The sequence below is a fragment of the Falco cherrug genome, chromosome Z (genome assembly GCF_023634085.1).
Source record: "Falco cherrug isolate bFalChe1 chromosome Z, bFalChe1.pri, whole genome shotgun sequence".
In the NCBI taxonomy this organism is placed as follows: Eukaryota; Metazoa; Chordata; class Aves; order Falconiformes; family Falconidae; genus Falco; species Falco cherrug.
The window spans coordinates 39,779,350-39,804,537 of NC_073720.1; the positions used below are offsets into that span (position 1 = coordinate 39,779,350).

The 25,188-nt window shown below is 39.4% G+C and overlaps 1 protein-coding gene across 4 annotated transcripts in view; it reads left to right on the forward strand.

The window, feature by feature from the left end:
- Positions 1 to 23,221, forward strand: part of CEMIP2 (cell migration inducing hyaluronidase 2) — a 57,443-nt gene extending 34,222 nt beyond the window's left edge. For all 4 annotated transcript variants that reach the window (XM_005435715.4, XM_027800371.2, XM_055698906.1 and 1 more), the window contains 17 exons: positions 1,158 to 1,367; positions 1,762 to 1,967; positions 2,546 to 2,615; positions 5,320 to 5,448; positions 7,121 to 7,209; positions 9,112 to 9,243; positions 9,726 to 9,761; positions 10,424 to 10,579; positions 12,757 to 12,934; positions 13,428 to 13,643; positions 14,347 to 14,555; positions 15,058 to 15,243; positions 16,403 to 16,622; positions 17,883 to 17,981; positions 19,167 to 19,315; positions 20,061 to 20,167; positions 20,905 to 23,221. In XM_005435715.4, coding sequence (XP_005435772.1) covers positions 1,158 to 1,367; positions 1,762 to 1,967; positions 2,546 to 2,615; positions 5,320 to 5,448; positions 7,121 to 7,209; positions 9,112 to 9,243; positions 9,726 to 9,761; positions 10,424 to 10,579; positions 12,757 to 12,934; positions 13,428 to 13,643; positions 14,347 to 14,555; positions 15,058 to 15,243; positions 16,403 to 16,622; positions 17,883 to 17,981; positions 19,167 to 19,315; positions 20,061 to 20,167; positions 20,905 to 21,101 — 2,589 coding nt within the window. In that variant the 3' untranslated portion in view covers positions 21,102 to 23,221. The remainder of the gene's footprint in view (positions 1 to 1,157; positions 1,368 to 1,761; positions 1,968 to 2,545; positions 2,616 to 5,319; positions 5,449 to 7,120; positions 7,210 to 9,111; positions 9,244 to 9,725; positions 9,762 to 10,423; positions 10,580 to 12,756; positions 12,935 to 13,427; positions 13,644 to 14,346; positions 14,556 to 15,057; positions 15,244 to 16,402; positions 16,623 to 17,882; positions 17,982 to 19,166; positions 19,316 to 20,060; positions 20,168 to 20,904) is intronic.
- The last annotated feature ends 1,967 nt before the right edge of the window (positions 23,222 to 25,188 follow it).

Genomic DNA, 25,188 nt, shown 5'->3' on the forward strand with positions numbered 1-25,188 from the left:
GATTGCCAGAACAGCACAAATACAGTAGACCCCTCAGATGTCTGGAAGATAGAACAGAAAGCATTTTGAGTCATCAAAGTTGTTAAACTGTTCCCAGGAGACTGTGAGAGTAGCTGTGTGTCTGCTGCCAAGCCTAGACTTAAGCACTAAAAGCATTTTCAGCTTATGCTAATCTTGTGTGCTCAAGCAGAGGGAGCCTAGGCACTAGCAACTGTTAATGGCCTCAGGGGTTTTGATCATCTTGGATTTTCTACTGGTCACTGGGAGAGCAGCATAAAGGAGGCTGGGTGGCAGTGAGGAGAGGCACTGGTTTGTAGTTTTATGACTGTGTCTGATTTTAAATGTTAAGAGTTGGAGATCCCAGGGATGCCTGGTTTTGACCATTCCTCTTAGGAGTGCAATTAGAGGAGGAGGAAAAAATGATCCATATTACTAATTTCCCTAGAGGACAAAGTACATGTGAAAATGGTTATTTTTTTATAAATACCCAGTACAGGTAAGTTAATGAAGTGCTGGGGAGGGTTCAAAGACCAGAGCAATTCTTGGAGGTGCATGGTGATAGGACAAAAGGCAATGAGACCAAACTTCAACAAGGCAAATTCTGCTTAGATACCAGGAAGATGAAAGGGAAGAACCAATAGATGTCATACAAGCGTCTCTGTGGCTGGAGATATTCCTTGGGCAATGTGCTGAGCAGCTGTCTTTAAGCTGACCCTGTACTGATCTGGCGATTGGACCAGGTATCTCAACAGGTTCCTTTGAATCTATTATTCTGTGATTTTATGATGGTACAGCTTCAGTCTAGACAGGCCCTGTCATCGCTGATTTCTGTTTATTTGTACGGTATGTGGTTATATGTAAAGAGCGTTTCACATGCTAGCTGTAAAGACCAAACAGTAAAGCATGGCAGCATGTCTGGTGAAAAATTGCTCAGTTTTGGCCACATGGAGATTTAGCTTTTATGCTTATTTATGAAGGATACTGTTTTGTAAGGCAGGATATAGAGCCAGACAGTAATGATTGTTCTTTAATTTTGTTGGCCTATGGTAGCTGTGCACCTCTAATTTTTGTACACCTGGTATAGATGTATCAACTTAAATTTCCTTTGGTTAAAAAGCAAACGTTGATTATTCATTCTGTACTTCTCATATTTTTAGATTTTGAAAAATTTTACATCTGTTCATCTCTCCTATGTGGAATTGAAGCAAATGGGACAGCAGCAGATTGGAAGTTACCCTATTCACTTTCACCTTTGTGGGGATGTGGATGAAAAAGGAGGTTATAATTTTAAGACTTACCTGGAAGGTCTTTCCATTCATCACTGCTTTTCCAGATGTGTGACTGTTCATGCAACTAATGGCTTGCTGGTAGGTAAAACATACTGTGGTGAAGTAAATGTTGTAAAGAGCATTCAGAGCAAAAATAGTCCCCTCCCTTCACGTTTAATGCTTGGCAATGCTTCTTCTTTTTTTTTTTTTTTTTTTTTTAAATTGCAACAAATAAATGAAAAAGCGCAAACAGTAGTTAATTTTGAACAGATTTCACTGTTCTGTTTTTTTCAGATCTTCCAAGACAGCTAAGCTCTCCAGACATGGTAGTGTGTTTATAGGGGATAAATAAAACTACACTTGGATTGTCTGAACTGCTGATAGTGAAGCTTCACTCTGCAGCTGTGCCAAGATAGTAAAACTAGATGGTACTTGTCAAATAAATCTCAGTGAATGCTATTGGTACTGACCAAATGAACTTGTTTTTCTGCAGATAAAGGACACCATTGGCTATGACACACTAGGTCACTGTTTCTTCACAGAAGATGGCATTGAGCAGAGGAATACTTTGTTCCACAACCTTGGGCTAGTCACAAAACCAGGCACTCTTCTTCCTACAGATAGAAACAGCAGCATGTGTATTGGTATTAGGGATAAAGTGTATGGAAGTTATGTCCCAGTGCCAGCCACAGACTGCATGTGAGTATTTTGTGGTGAAAAAGTAAAACAAGTCAGCTGCAGCAGTTAAACTGCTGATGGGAACATTTTTATGTATCATCTAATGAATGCAGACACCTGAACTGTAGTTCATATAGTAGGGGTATTAAAAAAAATAAATTTAAAAAATCAGTGTTTAGTCTGCTATTAAAGAAAAAAATCAGTTGTTTTGTAGGAAGATTGTTGTTTCTTATGATACTTGTTCAACAGACTTTTAAGGCTGCATCTTCTGTGTAAAGGCATGCACGGCCTCAAGTTGTCAGCGTTAGTTTTTCTGCATATTGCTAACCTCTGGTAGAAGCTTAAAACAATTTATCGTTGCAGGGAGTATCTGAACAACATGAAATAAAATACTGTGCATTGAACTAAGAAAATAAGCATTTCTGACTTCTATAATGTGGGGGGGGTCTGTGATTTTTTTTTTTTTTTTTAATTTCATGTGCGAAGTAGTGACTTCAGCCATCACTTTAGCTTTTTCTGATGTGCTTATTATGAAGGGGAGATACTTCTGTAGGAGCTAGAGCTTTTCCATAATAACTTCTTTCTGAATAATATTTCAGGGCAGTTTCAACATTCTGGATTTCTCATCCCAACAATCATCTTATAAATAATGCAGCAGCAGGTTCACAGGTGAGGCATATGGATGTAATTCAACACAAACTACTCATGCCACTGGTGTTTGTAAACCTGTAACATTTATACTGCCAAAAATACATACATATTTCTTTTTTATGTATGAATATGTTATTTTTATGTTTGGCAGTATATTGACATTACAAGTGCAGGGTTTTCTAGGTATGCATTTAAGAGATGCCAGAAATCTTTGTTCTGACTGGAACAGAGGAGTTTTCTTCCTCTGTAGTTAATAGACCTGACAATAATGTTCATGTATGTATGTAGAAATAAATCGTTTTATTTCCAAAGAACTAGTGCATTTCATATTAGGGCCGCGGTATTTTCTGTAGCTTGTCAGGAGTTTACTGTGTAACTATTCTGCAAGATTTGTCTTCATAGCTGTAGTCACTGGAGAATGAAAAATTACTGTAAAAAAATGTTCATTGTGTAAGAAAGAGCTAAACCACTTTTATTGTCAGTCATTAGTCATTTGTTTCCCATCAGTGACTGCTGGTATGTTTTCACTTGTTGTGAACCTTACATTAGTGCAAATCTCTTGTCACAGCTGCTTGTGAAGTAAATCTGAAGTGGGCTGGAGTCTATTCTACTTCTGCATTGAATGAGAGGCTGAGATGAGCATGGTTTTGTGCGGATTTTCCTGAAGACATCAGTGGGAATGGAAGATAGGAAAGATTCTTGTGGTTTCAAAGGCTCCAGTGCTAGATATAGACTATGAGTTGTGTCAGTGTGTTCTTAGGCACCCAATAAGTAATAAACTGTTATTGACAGAACAGGATTCAAAATATTTAAATGAATTTAAATACCTAGAGTATAAAAAATTTAGAAAATTTTGTTTGGCTTTTTGTGTCAGCCAGCTTTTTTTTTTTGCTTTTTTTTTATTGACAAACTCTTCTGACTGACTGTCTACCACTAGGAAGGATCTGAACACACTTATGAAATCAATTTTTCTCTTCCCCATGTAATGTCCTCCCATTTTGCCTGCTTTATGTAATATATCTTCAGCTTGTTTTAGCATTGCAAGCTAAGTTAAAAGAAACAGCTTCCTTGATCTGGTGCTTAAAACCTGAAAGGTCTTTTTCTACCTACAGAGTGTATCCCAGTAAATGTCACTTCCTTTTGTTACCAGAATGTGCATGGTCAGACTAAGCATGTATGTTATGAAGTTTTGCTGCTCTTGCATGAATGTAAACATATCAATATAAAGGGACTACAGCTTATGTTTCAGAAACAGAATCAATAGAATATTTTAGGTTGTAATACTTAACTGTGTTGGTGCAAACTCTGCACTATAGAGCTTTTGCTGGTATAAAGTAGTAACAATTCACAAGCAAACAAAATAATTCCATTGCCCTCCCACCCCCTGCAGCTCCTTCATGGCACAATGAAGCCTGTTGTAAGCTTCATAGATGTTTCTTTTATTGGAGCTGTAGCGAGGGGAAGGGGGGCAGGGAACTTTTAATTTTTCTGAATCCTCGCAAGTACTTAAGGAGCTTTTAAGTTTATTAAACTTTTCCAAGCATCAGGATGTGTTTTGGAAAAAAATTACTTGAGTCTGCCAAGCACAGAGCTGTATTTAATTATATGTGAAGTAATATTTTGGTATTTTTATTAATGGAACATCCACATTTTCTTTGGAATTGTTAATCACCAGAAATGTCAAAGTGTGTCATCACCATGGATGGGAATATGTTACAGAGAAGCAGAATTTCCAGGACTGCTTGGAAAATGAGTCTGTTCTCAGAGTGAAATGCGTGAACTCTTCTAAGCTGGCTTAAAATTGGCTTTATCCACGTTTCTTGAACAGGAGGATAATGATGATTATTTTTCATGAGATGGAACACTCTGCATGCAGTGTTTCTTTACCTACTGTTTAACCCTTTGATGTGCCTTGTAAAATAAAAAAATAATTGCATGAAGGCATAGAGCATGTGGTCAGGCATATTTTTTCATGTTTGTAGGTATCTGCTGTGCAGCTGCTGTCATGATGCCACCTCTAGTGAACCAAGATATGCTTGAAAGGGGAACTTTTGGGTCTCGCTTAGCAGATAAAGAGCAGGGATGTTGAAGAAGTAGAGAAAATGAACAGATGCTGAAATTATTATTGCATGTTATTGGCACAGTGCTCTGCAACTGGCCAGACTTCTTGATGTGCTTTTTTCCCCCTTCTGAAAGCTTTTGTGTGTTTTTTGGCTGTGTCATTAAATTCTGATGTAAGCAGAAATGAACAAACCTTAGTCAGATTGTAACAGTAAGGAGGAGAGGAGGGGCTTTGAGTATTTTACTGTAAATGGTATTATTTATTATAAACAAAGGAAGATCAAGTGTGTGTGATGAAATATAACTGAAATGCAAAAATTACATTAACTCTGATACTTTTCTGGTTTGAATTATTAGAGGATCTTAAATGTGTGGTGTTACATGGCTTCATTGAGAAGCAGAACGCTTCTTAGTGCATATTATGCACTAGACTATAGCCTTTTGCAGACTTCTACTTTCTTACTAGGCAGTTGTTTGGAGACTTTATTTTGAAAAATATATTCCATTGGGCACAGTTGGTTTGGGACATATTCTTATTTGCTTCCTTACTTAAAATATCCAGGTTCAACTTAGCATACACTTATTTTGTAATTAGATCCACCAGCACTGATAGTAGTATCACACTCACTTACAAGGAATGTCATTCTCTCCTTACTTGCAGGATGCTGGAATATGGTATTTGTTCCACAGGGTTGCTACAGGAGATTCTCATAGTTTAGCCATTGAAACCAAGTCAGAGCTTACACCCCTAGGAATCTTCTATAACAACAGAGTTCATTCTAATTTTAAGGTAATGTATTGCCTCATTAAAAAAATAATTAAGTTATTTATTTGTAACTATCCTATATTAGGACTTTTTAGGTCTGTTTACATTTTGAGCTGGTTGGGTGAGGGCTTCATGCTGTTTGAACCGTGTGGTTCTCTCCAGGTATTGGAGAACAGCGTATATTCAGCATGTGTATAGTTTCTTGCCACATTTCAAGTATTTGCTGTGTTTAATAGCCTCATAAGGCACAAACAAGATCAATTAATATTTCTAATGAAATACATTTTCTCAGAAGTAGCATTTCAGATGCTACTCTATTACTGATGGCATTGTTTGCTACACTGAAGAAAGCTGACCCTTGGAGCATCAAAGTTGATTACAGTTGTGATTCATCTAAGAGCTTCCTGGGGTAGCTGTGACTTGTTTCTGAGTCTCTAATATACAGTAACTCAGGTGTTTGCACATGGTGGCATGGTCTCTGACCAGACATTAAGCTTTGAGGTTGCCTTCAGGAGTCTGGCCAATGGCAACATTTTTTTTTTTGAGGAGATTTCTCAGCCTAGATATAGGCATTCAGCATCGTTTTATTAATGTGACTTTCTCTTTTCCACATTCAGCTAAGTGAAGTTAAAAGTCCTTAAATCAATGATTTCCATTTGGAATCTAGCTGCTCTGTGTGTGTGTGTTTGTGCATATATAATATAAAAATATAATGACATTTAAAAATCCACCTAACTGTGAATATTTATTTGTGTTTAAAGTTTACCTGATAAAGTTCAGGAACACTATTGGATTTTTTTTTTCCCCAAGTGAAACTGACTTTACTTGACAGTTGGGTGTCTGGGATACTAAGAAATGATGCACTGTTTTATGTAGCGTTTAAGCAGTGTTAATGATGTGTTTGGAACTATGGAGAATTTGTTCAGATTGGAACTAAAACAGACTGAATGTAGAAGTGCATTGTAAAGAAAAGAGTTTCAGCTGTATGACTAGTATTATATTTAAACAAGAGTAGCAGTTTGTGTGCTAAAATTACATGTTAAAAAGAGCAAACTACTAGCAGGTCTGAGGATCTACACGAGTAGGAGCACTCAGGTGTAATCATAATTAGGATCAGAGGTGAAAGTACCTGCAGGTAATTGTATATGTAATTCGGGTTAAACAAATGCTTCCCTCTGCTTCTCTTTTCTCAAGTAAATTATTTTATGCTGGATTATAGAGTTTTAAGTTGATGAATCTTGGGCAAAAATGAGCTTCAGTGGTGAAGGTAGTTTAATTTTAAAGTGAAACACAAAGCATTTTTCACAGTGCTTTTTTATTTGGTTTTGGGGTTTTTTTTTCAGTTTGTGGCAATATTTTGAATTCACCACAAGATTGGCTTCCAGATTTTCCAGAACAGCATCTGGAAATAAGTATAAAACATTAAATAGTTAGATGTTGTGAAAGAAATCTGAAATGAACTTTAATAATTTGCCATTACTTTTTTTTTAAGTCCTAGGCAATTCTTTTCCTCTGCCCAAATAAGCATACACAGATGCTGTTTTTTCCTTAGAGAGTATGTCAATTAAGGGCAAAGGGAAAGATCTGAATTTCTAATACATGTATTGAATGCAATGTAAAGTTTAAATTAATAAAAAAATTAACGTTTACTCTGTCTTCAGTTTTGGGTAGTATGAATTTTCTTTGCTTGTTTCAGGCTGGTTTATTCATTGATAAGGGTGTTAAAACAACTAATGCTAGCGTTGACGATCCCAGAGAATATCTTTGTTTGGACAACAATGCAAGGTAAAGGATATTGTCTTTCAAGTGAGTGAAAAATGACAAATTTCTGAGATAGCTCTTACATTCACACGAGCAAAACATTTTTTAAAACAATACAACTATCTGTAAATAATAACTGAATAATAAGTCCATATATATTATTTTCCCTCAGTAATTCATCTGTTTTGGGAACAACAGAGTGTGGTGTGCCTTAAAGGACTTGCTGTTTCTTCTGAGCACTTGCTCAGGGTACTTTTCAGCCTCTTAAAATACATTGTTTTAAATGTGTTCTACAGTCATGCTTAAAGAATTTTCTGGAATTGATGCTGAAAGTACAGTCTTACTTTAAAATCTGCTTATAACAATAAGTAATTGTTTAAAAAAAGGCTTGATAGAGCCAAGTAATACATCCACTTGCCTTTCTTACTGCTGAATGCTTCCTGTTGTATGTTCCAGACTTTGAGATCTTAGCTCAGTGGTACATTTTTACTGAAGGCTATTTGCAGAGATAGTACAACCAACCACAGTTCTCACTTTGTAAAAGGAAGAAAAAAATAATGGGAGACTCTAGGAAAATTCCAGGTTATATTGTGCCTTGTTAGTCTTGTCCCGATCTTCAAATAAAATAGCCTGGGATAGTGGTCAATTTACAGTATTGGATAACTGTACCCATCAATACTTTATTGTGACAGCTAAGCATTAAGACTGAAAGTAACAGTTCATAAGATCATTTCTGAACAACTTGTGTTTAGGGTGAGGATAGTTAAGTGATAGTTGCCAGATGCAGAGAGGAAAGTTCCTGATTTTGGTGACACTCGAAATGTCATGATTTGGAAATGAAGTTGCTAGTTCAAAGCTTTGACAGAAAACCCATATAACCTTCTGGATTACTTCAGTCATAACAGGTAGTCAAAAGGAAGGTAGGAGGGGCAGAATGCTCTGTGAGAACCTGTAGTGTGTTGACAGGGTATCAACAGAGGACGCGAGAAATTCAGTGCATGAGATGGGGTTCATGTTTCACAGCAGCCGAAGAGGTAACGAGGCACTCTGTAACTACATGAGGCCACTAATCGTACGTGAAACCAAACTGGAGGGGTTTAAACATTAATTGAGGAGCCTGAGACTGTCAAAACCAAACATTCACATGTTCTCCTCTTCCTCTGCTTTTAGGGGGTGAGGTGGGAGGCAGGCAAAGGGCAGATCCACATTAGAGTGCATGATGTACCTTCACCCACTCAAGATGCATTTTTGTAATTTTTTTTTTTTTTTAATGTATTTTTCTCTGGGCAAGTGAAAGCTTCTACCAGTCTTTAATCCTGCTGTCTAAAATAGATTCCAGCCCTAATGTACCAGACCATCCTGGTAGCAGTGCAGAGTGTCTGGTTTGGAATAGAAAAATATCTCAGGTGTGCTCAAAGAAGAAGCGCTCCTCAACATCGAGAGTTTGAAAGATTGGAAGGAGCAGTTAAGACAATCCTCCAGCTTTCTTTTGGACAGTGCATGCCAGCCCTGTGTGTTCTTCCAAGGAGCTTTAATTCCCTCCAACAAACTTTCACATTAATGCTACAGTGCAAGTGGGGAGAAAGTACTTTGGGGAGGACAAAAAAAAAAAAAAAAGGCAAGAAAAGGATATGAGATGCTGCTAAAGAAAGCTCATGGAGATTGAGCAAAAGACTGTGAGAGTTACTAGTAAAGAGTTTTATGTTCCTGCTTCATTATACTCTGAAGACACTTTTCTATAAATAAGAGAGCTAGAGTTGCATCTGGTTTTGACTTCTGTCATTCCAAACAGGAAGCAAAGTGCATTTTGCCCATCAGATGAGCATGAGTGTTTATCTTTCAGGCTCTCTCAGCTCAGCATACAAGACACACGTGTAAAACAAACAGTATTCTTATATGGAGTGTTCGGGTTTTTATCTGTCCCAGGTTTCGACCTCACCAAGATGCAGATCCTGAAAAGCCCCGAGTTGCTGCCCTGATTGACAGATTAATTGCTTTCAAAAACAATGATCATGGTGCCTGGGTCAGGGGAGGGGATATCCTCATTCAAAACTCTGGGTAGGTATCCAGAAGCAAACAGCTGCATGTTGTTTAGAAGTTTCCCCTGAAGCTTTGTTTATGAAAGTGCATTACAACGGAGTCATAAGGGAAGATTCATGTATCGTGAGGAACTTCGCAGTATCTAAACTGCTTTAACACCAGCCCACTATTTCAAATGAAACAAATTTATATGTGATTAGATGAGAACGTGCCTTAACTGACAAAAAGAAACTATGTAATAGAAAGTCTAGAAGCTGTTAGAGACAGTAAATTTATACTGAGGTATCTATGGTTTCCCTGAAGTCTCGTGTCCTGCATAAAATATGTAGAAGATTACTTGACTTTTTTTTTAACAGCAATGTTTTTGTAAGAGTTGTGTGGTGATACTGAATTCCATTAATAGAAAAATTCAAGCTTTCTTCAGTGCATAGCAGGATGCACTCTTAGTTTATTGTAGGATAATCCAGAAAACATGACTGAAGCTTTGAACTTTCTTTTAGGTTTGCAGACAATGGAATAGGTTTAACATTTGCTAGGTGAGTACTTCCTGTTAATCACTTCTGTTTTTTCTTGCCTAGAAGCTTATAAAACACACATCTATCAAAATTAACAGGTATACTTAAGCATATAGTTTTATTTTTGGGCCTCATTCTATTTCCAGTGGTACAGATGATGTTTTAAAGGATGTAGATTGATGCAGCTGCCAAAGCTTGCACTTTAATTCAGCCTGTGCTTGGCTTACACCACATCTTGCTGCCCTTCCACCGGGAGGGTAATGATTACCCCAGTATTTTTGGTATTGTATGGTTCCTTAGGCAGTTTTGATTTTCCTTCTGAACAGTTGAGAGACTAATGGAAAAGGGGATGAACATTTAAGAGGGGGCAGAGTCTAATAAAAAAGAATCGGGTAACTTCGGTAGTAAGCCAAAGTTGCTGCCCTTTAGATTATGACAAACTGGTTCTGGGATTGCAAAAGTGGGGTCTAAAAGAGTGCTGTGCTACAAGGGAGACAGAAAATGTAATGCTGTGCTAATGTTTCAAATAGCCTGTAATACTGTTAATCATTAAGTTTATTGTTCTGTGTGTTGTAAATGAAGTCTGGGCTGCTTTAGCAGGACTTTTACAGAACTAAAAGTAGGACTATGCCTTGGCGTGTTCATCTGCTAGTAAAAGCTTATCTCTGACATTGCTTTGATAGCGATGGGAGCTTCCCAAATGATGAAGGTGCCAGCCAGGAAGTATCTGAGTCACTGTTCATAGGTGAGAGCAAGAATTACGGGTTTCCAGGTGGCCAGAACAAATATGCGGGAACTGGAGGAATAGACAACAAGGCGCGCACTCTGCCTAGAAATCGGTAAGTATGTTATGAGTGAAGGAGGTAGAAGTGATGTAACACACATTCTCTGTATCACATGTAAACACCCTTCTTGCTTGAGCTGTGAGAGATTGGGACTTTACTGAAGGTGACACTTTCTTTTTAACACTTTCTGTACACTTTTGCCTTTTTACTGAGTCAGTTTTCATCTTGTGCTACCACAGGTCACTTTTCTGTAATGATTGATGTTATCCTACTTAATGAAAGCTTAGTCTTAAGCAACATTTGTGCCTGGAAGAGTGAAAGGAAAAGCTTTCTGGTAAAAGGATTTCAGGGGTCAGTTTAGGACCTGAAGCTACAGTCTTTCTGTGACAAATCCCAATATGTGACCATGTTCCTTTTCTTTTCTCTCTGGCTTGCTGTGGTGCTTGTTTAATGTAGTGCAAAGTCCTGCCCTTGCCACAGAATAGGAAAAGAGGGTGAGGTATGTCTAGGCTGCCCTGGTGTTTTTTGCTGCTCAGCCATTTAGAGGGAAGAAGGTAATGTGACGGTGATATATGAGATACTCAGTCTAGTTGAGCAGGATCACAGAACAGTTGAAGTTGGAAGGGACCTCTGGAGGTCACCTGGTCCAACATGCCTGCTCAGGAAAGGCCATCTAAGAACTGGTCGACCAGGACCATGTTCAGGCAGCTTTAGTATATCTCCAAGGATGGACACTCCAAAACATCCCTGGGTAACCTGTGCCAGTGCTCAGTTACCCTCAGAATGACAAAGTTTCTCCTTATGTTCAGGAAGGACCTCCTGTTTTTCAGCTTGTGTCCCTTGCCTCTGGTCCTGTCACTGGGCAGTACTGGAAAGAGCTGTTGTCTTTGTCTCTGTTGTCTTTGCACCCTCCTTTCAGAGATTTTTACATATTGATGAGATTCCCACCTGAGCCTTCTCTGCCCCAGGCTGAACAGTCTTGAGATCTCCCAACGTTTGCTCCTGTGAGAGGTGTTCCACGCACTTCATAAACTTTGTGGCCCTTTACTGGACTTCCTCCAGTAGCTCCATGTTTGTCTGTACTGGGGACAAGCACTGTAGGTATGGCTTCACCAGTGCTGAAAAATGGGAAGGATCACCTCTCTCTCTCTGTTGGCAATGTTCCTTCCAGTGCAGCCCTGGGTGCCATGTGCCCCTTTGGGGCAAGGGCACATTGTTGGCTTATGGTCAAGTTGGTCTGTCAGGAGCCATAGTTCCTTTTCACTGGTGTATAGAATTGTTCCTCCATAGGTGCAGGAGTTTGCATTTCCCCATGTTGAATCGTGACTTTCCCATCTGCCCATTTCTCGAGCCTGTCGAGGTCTAGCTGGATGGCAGTGTGACCCTCTAGTGTATCAGCTGCTCCTCAAAGTTTTGTGCCCTCTGCAAGCTTCCTGAGAGTATACTCAGCCCCATCATCAAGATCACTGTTGAAGATATCGAACAAAATTGGACCCAGTATTGATCCCTGGGGTGCACCACTGGTTACTGGCCTTCAAGCCGACTTCATGCCACCACCCTCTGGGCACAACCATTCAGCTAGTTTTAAATCCACCTCGCTGTCCTCTCGTCCAGCGCATACTTCATCAGGAACTTACGGGACACAGTGTCAAAAGCCTTACTGAAGTTTAGGTAGACCATGTGCACTGCTCTCCCCTCAGCTACCAGGCCAGTCGTTTCATCACAGAAGTTTATCAAGTTGGTCAAGCATGACTGCTCCTTGGTGAATCCATGCTGATTACTCCTGATGATTTTCTTGTCCTTATTGTGCCTTGGTTTCCAGGTTTAGCTCCTGCATTACTTTCCCAGGGGTCAAGCTGAGGCTTACCAGCCTGCATTTCCCTTAGGTGTTCCTTCTTGAAGTTAGAACTGATATTTGCTTTCCTCCAGTCTACAGGCACTCTCCCAGCTGCCGTGGTCAGGTGATATTCTCCTGCTGTATTTCCTGGATTGGGAAAGGGATATATTTGTGAATGGACAGCAATAGCTCTTCTAACAGGAGAATTCAAAAGAATGGAGGATTTTTTGACTCCTTAGATAAGTGCAGAAACAAGATTTTGTTTAAATTTAATCCACAAGTGATTCTCTTAATGTCACTTGATTCCTCTGAGAGGAAATTTATTTATGACACAGATTCAAGCTTTTTACGGGTTATGTTACAGAATGCTGTAAATACTTGCTTCCATTAACAGGACATTTCCAATCAGAGGCTTTCAAATTTATGATGGACCTATTCACCTTACCAAGTGCACATTCAAAAACTTCGTGCCAACTCCAGACAGATTTACCAGTGCAGTTGGATTCTTGATGAAAAATCCATGGCAGATGACACCAAAAAACAACATTTCTCTTCTGAAGTTTGGTCCGAACGTAAGTTTATTACAGGCTTTGTTCTATTCTTGCAGGTTACTTTTTTTTTTTTTTTTTTTACCTGTATTTAAAATAAGTCTCTAGGGCCCTAGGTCATCTTTTCCATGCATCCCTACCCCAGAGTTTCTCTCTTGGGTAGAAGTCACCAAGGTGTATCCCCTATCTCCCAAGCAAAAACTAGTACCAAGAGAGATGTTGGGTGTGTTGCCATAATGATCTCTTTCATGGCTAATGGTAAAGCTGAAAGAAGATTTTTGTAAGGTTTGGTGTATCCTTAGTAATAAATTTTAAGTTACAAATATTAGCACTGTTCAGAAGCAAGAGCTGATCTGAGACTTACTAAAAGTCAAGATGTCTGTTTTGCAAGATCCCACTGTCCTTAACATAAGTTTTTTTTAATCAATTTGTCACATTCCTGTGTTTCTGTAGGTGTGCATGTTAGTCCGTGCTTCGCTTGGAGAAAAAAAATGAATATTTTAATTGTTGTTGCCAGGTTTCTTTGAAAGTCTTCTTTGGAAAGCCTGGTCCTTGGTTTGAAGAAGGAGATCTGGATGGTGACAAGAACTCAATATTCCATGATTTAGATGGTTCAGTGACTGACTACAAGGATACCTATGTGGGCAGAATGGATAACTACTTGATTCAACACCCCAAATGTGTTAATATCACAGAATGGAATGGAGTGGTTTGCAGTGGAACCTATGCACAGGCTAGTAGTCTTGCAGCTTTTTGACTGGGGCAAATCTACAATATGAGCAACTTCTGGAGGCGGGGGGGTGTAAGAACTACAAAATTACCTATCTTTGGACTTCATAATTCCTTGGTGTTTTAAAAATATTTTTACACATATTACACTTTACAGCCAGTTACGTATATCATGTTCCTTTCAGCACACTAGCTGGGAGTACAGTATTAGATGCTGCAAGGTAAAACCAAATGTGTACGTGTGCCAGGAGTTCTACGTTGCAGCTCTATCTACTAGAACATTTTTGTGTTGGAAGTGTTTTCTTCCACTGGAGTTCTGTCTGTGTTTTTTCCACAGAGAGGGTTTTAAGGGTCTTTTTTTTTTTTTTAAATACCACCTTCTGAATACAAATCTCGCATAGGTTTCATTTCCATTTTGGTTCCCATTCTGTATGAGTTTGGCCAAGTACCATAGTTGATTATCTTTCTATTTTCACACCCACCTCCACCCCACCCCCTTTTTTTTTTGTCTGTTAAAATCAGCAAAATCTACAGTGGTTTTTCAAATAGGGCTCTTCTTCAGAAGTTATTCGTGTATGGCACAACTCAGAACATCAAATTGCAGTGCTCTAGCTATTAACATGCTAATTATTCTTCACTATTTCATTTCCTTTTGCATAGTGTCCAAATCTTTCCTCTTTCTTTTCATCCTCCTTAACATCTTACAGGTTTACATCCAAACCTGGAATGGACAGAATCTTTCTATGACTATTGTACGAGATGAGTACCCAGCCAATCCCATGGTTCTTCGAGGTATTAATCAGAAAGCTGTCTTTCAGCAATACCAGCCAGTAGTGATGCTCCAAAAGGGCTACACAATACATTGGAATGGAAAAGCTCCAAACGTCACCTATCTTTATCTCATTAACTTTAACAAGTATGTTTATTATCTTTCATGTCATTGATCCGTAAGGCAATACTGAAGTGATGTCCTGCAGAATTAACATGCATGAGAGTTTGCAACCATCAGTAAGACTGGATCTTGGGTTGGGTTTTTTTTCATAATTACAAGTACTAAAGTATGAAATGAAAGAGTTTAAGTGGTAGACCTGCACTGAAGTTAAACTTTTGTCTGGTACGATGTTGTTAAGGAAACCCCTTTGGACAAGAAAATGTACAAATAGTGAAGTTGAGCAGAACTGGAGCTGGATAGTTTATTTAGCATTCTTGATTTTGTTGTCAGATAAACTTACTTGATTTTACACTTTAGACATTTAATGTATCCTGAAAGTATCAGTTACTATAATGAAACACTGTGTAGAGAGGGGAAGAAAGATCTGGTTGAGGGTTTGGGAGCTCTTTGCGTTCCTGTTACTTTGTTTGCGTATTGTCAACTAAACTGTTCCTATGGTGACTCATGCATCTTATTTTGTTTTCAGGAATGACTGGATTCGTGTTGGTCTTTGTTATCAACCAAATACAGATTTTGTTATAGTATTGGAAACCTTTCAAAGGCGGTCATCTGCTCTGTCAAGCAAGATAGAGCGCTACATGCCTGTATCTTCAATGATGGAGCTGGAAAAGAGTCGATCAGACAGGAAGTTTTACTTTGACAACAGTACTGGGTAACTCCTTGTAACTTGACCCTATTGGAAGATGCTGTTTAACTTTAAAAGGTGCAGTTTGATACTGTTAAAAGCAACTGATTGAGACACCTGCATAAGAGGAAAGCTGCTGCAGAGGAGACTAAAGCCTACTTGAAAGAGTATATGACTTTGAATCTCCCAAATACAGTGGGTGTCATTGACATACTTTCCCAAGAGTGCTACAGTTGCCACAGATATTTCCTACCTTGTGCCTGGCGAAAATGTGGTATCTGGTGTGCTGCAGAGCACTGACTTTCAGGAAGTAACTTCTAAGTCTTTAAAGAAAATTAGTGCCTCCTAGAAATATCCCAGAATTTTTTAAGAAAATTTTAAGAATGTATTTGTGAAAATCCTAATCCACTTCCAACCTTCTTGAAAGTACTTAAAAGTCCTAGTCTCTCTTTCAAGAGTATTTCTGACAAGAGTCCATTGAGATCCTTCTGAGAGGTTTAAGATATGGTCAACTTGGAGTAAATAAGTCCTACATATGTTGTTCGTGTGTTTTTCAAATGTTGATCTTTAACTTAGAATTTGTTCTCTTATTTATTTCATTCCCACATCTGCTACTTTGTCTGTCTGTAGTAAATACACAGATAAATGTAGCTTTTGAGAAGACATTCAAGTTTCTTTTGTCTAAGAGCTACAGTGATAATGATCGAATATATAGCAGCAGAAGTACCAGTCTCTGTGTACGTGAAAATCAATGACTGCTATCCTCTAAATTGCATTTCCAGGCATTTGTAACAGTACAATTACATTGTCCAGTGCTGGTGGGTGCAGCTGAACATCCAAACAGTTACTGCTGGGTATCTGCAAAGATCTATGATCAAAGAAAACATTTATGCTCTGCAGTTTCTTTTTTGTTTCCTGCAAGCCACTGATTTGAGGAGTGGTTGTTCTTTTCAAAGCATACGTGTTTGTAATGATGTCTCCTTTAATTGTTGGGAATTTCAAATATGTCAGTAGAAACTTCCTAACTCTAAATAGTAAATACTTTGGAGAAGTGTGAACAATAGTACAGAAGTGAATACTGTACTTCCTCTGCTTCTGAAAGTCCTGAAATATAGCTGTTAAGGTTTAACATAAATACCTATCTTTCCAGCAACTGATCTAGATTATTTTTCCCCCTTTTGTGTAGATTACTGTTTTTATTTCTTCAAGCCAAATATAATAGGGATGGTCACAGTTATTGCTCATCTCAGGGATGTGAAAGGATCAAGATTGTGACCAAAGATTCAGCAAAAGGGATCAGTAACTGCATGTCAAAAGCTTACCCAAAGTACTACCAAGGACCAACGGTCACAAAACAGATGCCGGTAAAAACTACTGTACCATGTACAAAGTGTGGCACAACTCAGGTAAAATAAATTAAGCAAAAACTTTCATGAACTGTGTAGCTGGTATTGCCATCTACTTCCTTTAAGGCAGAATTTCAGTCTTTCAGCACAGGATGATGGTCATGTTGTTAGTCTCCTGTGTGCTAGAGGCAGGGAGTCTCTTGTAGCACAAAGGTTTCAGTTTTTGTTCCTTGAAAAATACTGCTTCACCTCTGAGTGCTACAGAGAAGGGACATAGGTAGGTCTGGTGTCTTGTACTATAGTATTGTCTGTATTACATGTAGGATAGCTCAGCCACAAAGATCTACATGCTTTTGGCCAAACTTCTTTTTTCAATCTTTGCTTATTAGCATGAACTTGAAGCTGCATTTTCCATTTTATCTATACAAGCTGAGAAAAATATGGAAAGTAAGGAATAAAATGGGTTACACCTATACATCATTATATTTATTAGCTTTGCTAGTACCATAAATAATGGCACCGACAAATGGATGCATTTGTTGGAGCAATTGCCTGGTGTGATTGTCTGGCAGCTGGAAAGCTGCCTGACAGAAAAGGGCCTGGGGGTGTTAATTGACAGCCAGCTGAACATGATCAGGCAGCGTGCCCAGGTGGCCAAGGCGGCCAGCAGCACCCTGGCTGGTACCAGACACAGTGTGGCCAGCAGGACCAGGGCAGCGATGGTCCCCCTGTCCTGGGCACTGGTGAGGCCGCACCTCGAACGCTGTGTTCAGGTTTGGGCCCCTCGCTGCAAGAGGGACGCTGAGGTGCTGCAGCGTGGCCAGAGCGGGCAGCGAGGCTGGTGCAGGGTCTGGAGCACAAGTCTGACGGGGAGCGGCTGAGGGAACGGGGGCGGTTTAGCCTGGAGAAAAGGAGGCTGAGGGGAGACCTCATTGCTCTTTACAGCTCCCTGACAGGAGGTTGTAGCCAGGTGAGTGTCCGTCTCTTCTCCCAAGTAGCAAGCAATGGATCGAGACGAAAAGGCTTCACGTTGCACCAGGGAAAGTTTTTAGACTGGATGTTAGGAAAAATTTCCTTACTGAAAAGGTGGTCAAGCACTGGAACAGGCTGCCAAGGGAAGTGGTTGAGTGACCATCTCTGGAGGTATTTTAAAGATGTGTAGATGTGGTGCTTAGGGACATGGTTTAGTGGTGGACTTGGTAGTGCTAGGTTAACAGATGATCTCTGATCTTAAGGCTTCTTTCCAACCTAAACGATTCTGTGATAAAGCTTTGAAGACACATGACTATGTGTACTTAACGGGGTTTGTTTGATATCCAGGTGGTATTCACCAGCGATCCTCACAAAAACTACCTCCATGTGCAGATTCATTCATCTGGTAAAAAGGAGTTGAGCAGAGGTCAGCAAGCATTTATTTCTGTAAGTACTCTTTATGGTTTTCTTCTATCTTGCTTTTTGGCAATTTGTATTACAACAGTTGTACCGCTCTACATAATGCTAGACCTCACTTCACGTGAATGACAAGCATTGATTCCTAGTTTAAAAACCAAACAGTCAAAAAGATGATGCGTTAACCTTGGAAAATGAGACTCCAAAGCTCCATTTTGTATTCTAATCCATTCCTGATGGGAGTGAAAATTGTACCAGTAATGGAGAGTTTAAAATCCTCAGATTGATGCTGAAATCTGGATGAGTGTACATTTATTGATGGCTGCTTTGGAAAAAAAACCCACACCCACCAAAACCAAAAAAAAAAACCACCCAAACACCAAACAACCTGTTAGTTGAATCTGTGTTGAAATTACTTTTGCAGTAACGGATTGGTGAGTTTATAAGTGATTCAAGCCATTAAGCTTTGCTAAAAACCCTTAAAATAGCAATTACTAAAGAACCCATAGAGATTTCTGTATTTGTTCTGAGGCAGTCCTGATAAGCCTAGTGATGTGATACTGTATAAAAAGTTGCTTACTTTGACTTTTCTGTTTGGATGCTGAAGGAGACTTGCACATGATGCTGAAACAGTGTTTGCAGACCTTCTGACACCACAAAGCTTAAAGTCTGTATGTGGCTTACATTCCACAGCATCAGTGCGTTAGCTTGGTTGAAATAGTAAAACTTATTTAGACAGAAATTTAGCACGTGAACAGTGTAACCTTAGCAGCTGCAAACTTCTGTGGGAATGTGTGTGCCATATCCAAAGCAGTAAGAGTGCTGTAGGAAGAAACTGGGCTGGAACAGGGCTGCTGCAGAGATGGATTAACAGTACTATTGCCAAGGAGTCCAGGTGGTTCAGTACCTGAATTCCGGCTTCCCAAAGCAGGAGTGATGACTGAGGCAGGTGGTAAGCCACCTGAAATGTACAGTCCCCTTGTAGAAGCCAGGAACTGAAGACTCCCATGGAATTTCAGAAGTCCCCCTGAAAGCTTCTCCTCAAGGGGGAAAATTAGGAGATACTAGGGAGAAGCATTATTTTTAAGGAAATTAGTACACCACTGTGTCTAAACTAGATGAAGATTAATGGAGTGTGTTAGAATTGCTGTTGGATTCACACTAACTTTAAGAAAGCAGGAAAAAGTTTTTTTCTTTTTTTCTTCTCCCATTCAGGTCAATGACACTATGTTTTCCTTCAAGGATAATGGTATACTTACTGTTGTAGTTGATGCCTGCACTGGCACAGTATTGGGAAATAAATTATTTTCTGGAGTAGACATTAAACGTGTCAATGGATATTTAAAATCTGGAATTCCACAAAGGTAGTGTAATGACCGTTTATTTCTGGTATGTCCTGTAAGCTGTAGCTCTGCTCTCTCTCAAGGATTTAAATAATGATGTCTGCACAGAAGCACTGGAAGTGAGGAAACCGTGTATCTTAAGTTGAGGGGAAGAAGAAACATAGGAGCCTTTTAACAGACATTTAGCCTTATTTGAGGGAACAAAGCAACTCAGATCTTGAGCACTTACAATTTTCCAGTGTTAACCTGTCTCTCACCACAAATTATTTTTTTTTTTTTAACTAAACGTCTTGTAATAACACTTCTTTGCCTAAACCAGTAACTTTTTGGTTAATAAGTTTACTTGAGGACACTGGCAAGAACTATGTGACAAGATCATACTGTTTTCTCCCTATCTAGGGAGAAAACCACTTATCATCAAAGAAAGATAGTTAGTGTCAGAAAATCTGCAGTCTAATATACTCAATTTTTGTCAATATCAAAACTTGATTTTTTATATAAAATATTAAACAATATTTAAATAACATTTTCTAATAACTTTGAGGTTAAATTTAAAAGTCAGTTTTAAAAAAATAATTATAGGTGGGTGCTTTTCTAGGTACTGCTTTCAGAGAGGTTTGACTGTTTTCATGTCACGAAATGACATGGCATGAGTACTCTTAAGCAAGTGCACTATGAGGCCAGCTAGCTGTAAAAGCATATAGTAGCGTATTAGGAAGACTCCGTGTTTGTAACAGCTGCTGTCTCTGCACCGTTTCTGCTGCAGGTCTGTCGTTCTACTGAGCACAAGAGGTGATGTAGCAATTCCTAATAATTTATCAGAAGCCTTAATGTCCCTGGGGACAGCCAAACCACCTTATCTTCAGAGCAATGGTTGGTAGAAATTTTGCACATTTCTTTGACACCGCCTTGGTCTGTGTGTTTACGTTGGTGTGGTGGGTTTCTCACAGAGTGTGTGAAAATGCAGCTGGGCAGGGATGGTTGCCAGTTGGCGCTGGTGTGGACTGCTCTGTTGCGGGGGAGGGGGTGGGCAGCCCTTCAGCAGATGGGGCAGAAAACCATTCCCGTTGCCCTGAAAGGCATTGTGTGAAGCTTGTTGCAAGCAGAGAAGTGCCTAGTGGTTCTTTGTGCCTGTGTATTACAGAAAAAGAGGCCCAGGCTTTTTTCCCAAAGCCTGTGTTTTGTGCCTCAGCCAGTGACAGCAACGCTGTGCTGGGCTAGTATTTCTTGTAACAGAATCTGGAGGTAGAGATGGGAAGCTGTTGGTATTTGGAGGGATGATCACTTTATAGACCACATGGGGTGGCTGTCATCCATTCAGGGCCCTGGCAAAAGTGCTGGCTGAGAAAGGACTCATAACTTTCATAAGGGTTCATAACTGTCCTGGTGTTTTCAAAATAAGGTTTCAGAGTACTTAATACTGAATATTGAAAAAGGAAATTGCAAATCAGTATTTCCTTGCGAGGTGCATGTGAAGCTGAGAGCGGATTGATGTCCTGAATAACCTGGGGCTGAGTTTCAGAGGAGCATGCCGTTCCTTCGCAGCCGGTCCTGTGTTGTGCTTGGATGGGCTTGGCTGGTTTGGTAACACTGAGCTGTTTTTGTCACAGGAAGCCTGGCCTTTCTGGGCTTCAGAGGAAACTTTACGCCATCCTGGATTAAGCTGTTTACTGGTCCTGCTGGGCATGGGCTTGTTCAGATAGAAAAGTATATCCCTTTACAACTGGAAGAGTATGGCTGTGCCAGAGCAATCAAAAGCCGACGCAAAGACCTTGAGCTTCTGAAGAAGGCTACACGATCTCATTAAAGACTAAGATGTACATAAAAGCTGGGGGAAAAAATGTGAACTAACTTATTTTTTAATTTATGGCATTTTAAACTATATTGTTATCCAAGTAAATCATGTTATTGTCTGACAGATATTTGCCAGCATGGACCGCTTGAATGCCAATCTGTGCACCTTCTAGTTGTACAAAATATTAAAGAATTTATTAGTATTTGTATAAACAGGTTTCAGAGATTTTTTAGATGTTGGAATTTACTGTAAACAAGTTCCTTCTGTTTCATGCTCCTTTTCTATGTAAGAGGGTGTTCATAAATGCCTTAAATTTTTGATAACGTGTTGGAGTGCATCTTGGATTACTTGAAAGATTAACATTAAAGTATCCATAAGCATCTTGAATTGGTCATTACAGCTTAGGCATTTTGCCTCAGCTGTTTAGTTTTCCTGGGGGTTTGTTTAGCAATGAGCTCAGTTACATTCTCAGTCCGCTTTCCAAGTTGTTGAAAACCAATTTCCCCTGCGCATGCAGCTGACTCAAGGGGTTTTAACTGCAGCAAAATTTTTACTTTGCTCTATGAAAAATGGAGAGAAGGGATCCAGAGATCCAGCCTGGGGCTGGGTGAGGATTGTGCACCATGCAGCAGAGCTGAACAAGGCTATGTGTACCAGTGTGGCATACAGAGCAGAAAATGACTACCATTCTTTGGTGTCACTATTTACTGTTCACCCCTAAATACACAGGTGTCTGTGAGAGTTACTTCAGTAAACAGCCTGGGTGTTAAGGCTACAATTCAGCTTGACTTCAGCTTTTTCTTTTAAAGCTTTTAGCCAGAAGGGCAAAGCTGAGGTATTGTTATTTTCAGTTTTTTATGAAACTAAGCTTCTAATCTGGCAGTGGGTTTTTGGTTTTGTTTTGGTTTTTTTTGTTTGGTTGGTTGTTTTTTGTTTTGTGGTTTTTTTAAGGCTATTGCAACTTTAACTTCTCAGTGAATGGAAGGTGCTCTCAATTTACTCAAGCATGTCATAGCTTTTGCCTTAACTTTGATTCTTTTAATATACTCATGTCATTAATTTCTATTGATTTTATATTAGGTCTGTTTGATTTTTTTTTTTTTTTTTTTGGTTTTGTTGCAGTTATTTGGCCCTTGCTGCAGACAGTGTGAAAATCAGTTAGAAGAACTGAGTCACAGCTGCCCTTTTTCAGGATACTAGTCTTTGAAATTAAGTTTCAGAGACTGTAAAGATATGTTTCATAACAGGGAACAATAGGTGCCATAGAGCTAAAAATGTAACCATAGTTCTCGTAAAACATAGCTCCTTCTTCTTGTATACGTTCTTACTCATTCTAGCTGGTGTAATGTATCTGCCATTCAGAGATGCTTTGTGCTTTGAATTCGAAATGGAGTGGCTGTTGGAAATGAACTATACGCTTGTCTTCTCCAAAGAAGTTGAAAAACTGTGGGGATTTGTTTTGTGCTTTAAAGGAGAGGAGGCACAGTAGAAGACCTATTATTCTGTTCCATTAAAATATGCTACCTCAGTGCTACAATTAAACTGTCTGGTCTAGTGTAGTTTCTGAAGTGAGAGGGGAGGGGAAAGGAACACAATATGAGAGATACAGTTAACAAATAGATGTCTGATTTTATTTTTATTGTGAAACCAAGCCAAATGGATGATTGTGTATTTTGCAGTTGTTCTGATGCACAATTCCTGTTACATTTAAAAAAAAAAAGGGGGGGGGGGAGTGTGTTTTGTTAGGGAGAGATGTGGTAAATATTTAAGTCTAGCTGTAATGTTTGGTGTTACTAATGCAGGGCAATGTGATTTAAATGCTCTGATGTGCAGTAGTCATAGTGTTTGGGGATTGAAATGGTTTTAAGACTTGCACTGTTCTGTGGGTCACACTCGGCAGAGAAATAACAATGAGGTGGTGACCTTCAGGCTTGTGAAGTCGGCCATTATTTATGAGATTCTGCTGTTCTAAGCCATCTTGTAAAAAATTGTACTTGGAAGTATCAAGGGTGTTTTGATATAGGGGTTACTGATGGAAAACTGGACCTGAAGTTGAAGTGTTGTCTTTTATGTAAATTTAAACACTTGATAAGTAGCATAAATAAATTTTTACATCTGACAAGGCAATAAAATCTTTTGTCTCTTCTGTTCTTAGATCAAGTAGCTTTGTAATGTGTCCTGTGTGAATACTGTGAACTATTTTATTTCAAACATCAATAGACCTGTGAAGTTTATGGAGTGTAACCTACTAGTCATTCAGAGACAAGTTGGGAATCCTGGGAAAGAAGACACTAATGGTGACTGAAGTTACGGGCCTGTCTCCAAGTCCTGTCATCTTTTAAAGCTGGTCTGAGCTGCTAACTGAGTGTAGTGTGATTTCTGCTTGGTGGGGCCAGCGCGGTATTGGTGTCTACTCGGTGGCATCTTATCCCTGTCTATAACTACCTCATGCGGGAGTAAAGAAGATAAAGCCAGGTTATTCTTGATGGTGCCCAGCAGCGCAGGACAAGAGGCAGTGGGCACACACCGAAATGCAGGCAATAAACATGAAAAACTTCAGCGGAGTGTGTGGTCAAGCTCAGGAACTGATTGCCAGAGAGGCTGCGAAGTCTCTGTCTGTGGAAGACCAGCTGTAGCTGACTCTGCTTTGAGACATGAGCCATCTCCAGAGGTGGTGCCGCTGTGGATGTGTGAAGTTAAATGTATCAATGTGCCTAGCCTCTCCTTTCCAAGCACACCAGCTGCTGCAGCCTGCAAGGGCTGAACCACATGCTTTTCAGCTCGTGCTTGAAACTCGGTGCAATCTTAAAAATGAAGCATCTCTGCCCCAAAGACAGTCCAAAAGGCACTGTACTTGCCTCTTCATGGTTAGGCATTGTATACGAAGAGGTTGATTTTCATTCCTTGCTCAAATGGTGTCATTCTTCAGTAAAGAAATTAACTACAACAAAAGAATAAATTAACTACTTGGACCAAGGATCAGTTTAAGTTGTGCTATCAATAAGGCACTCTCTCTGGCCAAAGGCACCACTGAAAATCCACAATATGTGGGGCTGGAGACCCATCCCTAAAGAGTTGGGATGATGGCAAGGAAATGCTTCAGGAAAAGATAGACTTAATTCTGTGTATTGTGGGACTGTGGTGGCAGACTGAAGCCCGGGGTAACTTCTGACCCAGGACATGATGGGGCAAGACCTGCGGTTTCCTGCCCTTCCCCTCAACAGCTTTGCACTTTATTTAGGAAGGATGTACACTTGGGGACAGTCACCCAGCTCTGACTGAAAAGCCCAGTCTCTTGGGCTTTGGTGGGTTTTGGTGACAGCTGTGTCATATGGTGCAGCAGTCAATGAAGGTCAAAAGGGTATGTCATACTTGTATGTGTTTAAGGTGATCCTGATGTCATCCCAGTGTCCAAACTATGATATGCAAAGAAAAGCAGTAACTTCTGAACTTCAAAACTGCATTTATGTGAGCTTTTCCCAGTAATTACTTTTCCACCTCTTCTAGTCATACTTGTTCCAGAACTTATGGGAAAGTTCTGTCCTTTATTCTAGAGTTCACAAGCATATTTTTCTTTTCTAGTGCCTTGTTTTATTCATGTGTCTTGTGTTAGTTAAAATTTTTAAATAATACTTGGTATTGAAGGATATAAGGCCACCTTTGACTTGAGCAAATTTATAAGCTTTTTAATTATATGGGAGTACTGTAATTTTGCATATTAAATTTTATTAACAATTTTAACTTGCTTAAAAAGAAAAAAGCTTGTCTGGGCGTTGACTTGTGTGACTGGGAATGGTGGGACTGGCAAGTCGTGAAGGTCCACCCCTCCTTTTTTATGTGATGGAACTGAAAAGTAAATAGTTTTTTAATACAATAGGAAAAATTTTGGGAGAGAGAAATCTGGGCAGCTCCTGAGATCTGCCTAACTTCTGATATATCATCTTGTACATGCTTTAGTGTCTTTCCCTTAACGCATACTGAAAAAATCTAGAGACTTGTGTTTTTCTGGAAAGGTTTCTAGTTGTTGTGTTTGGTGTACTGGTGAGAAACTGGGTTGGTCATATCACAGAAAAATTTAAAAGTAATCAGTCTGTATAAA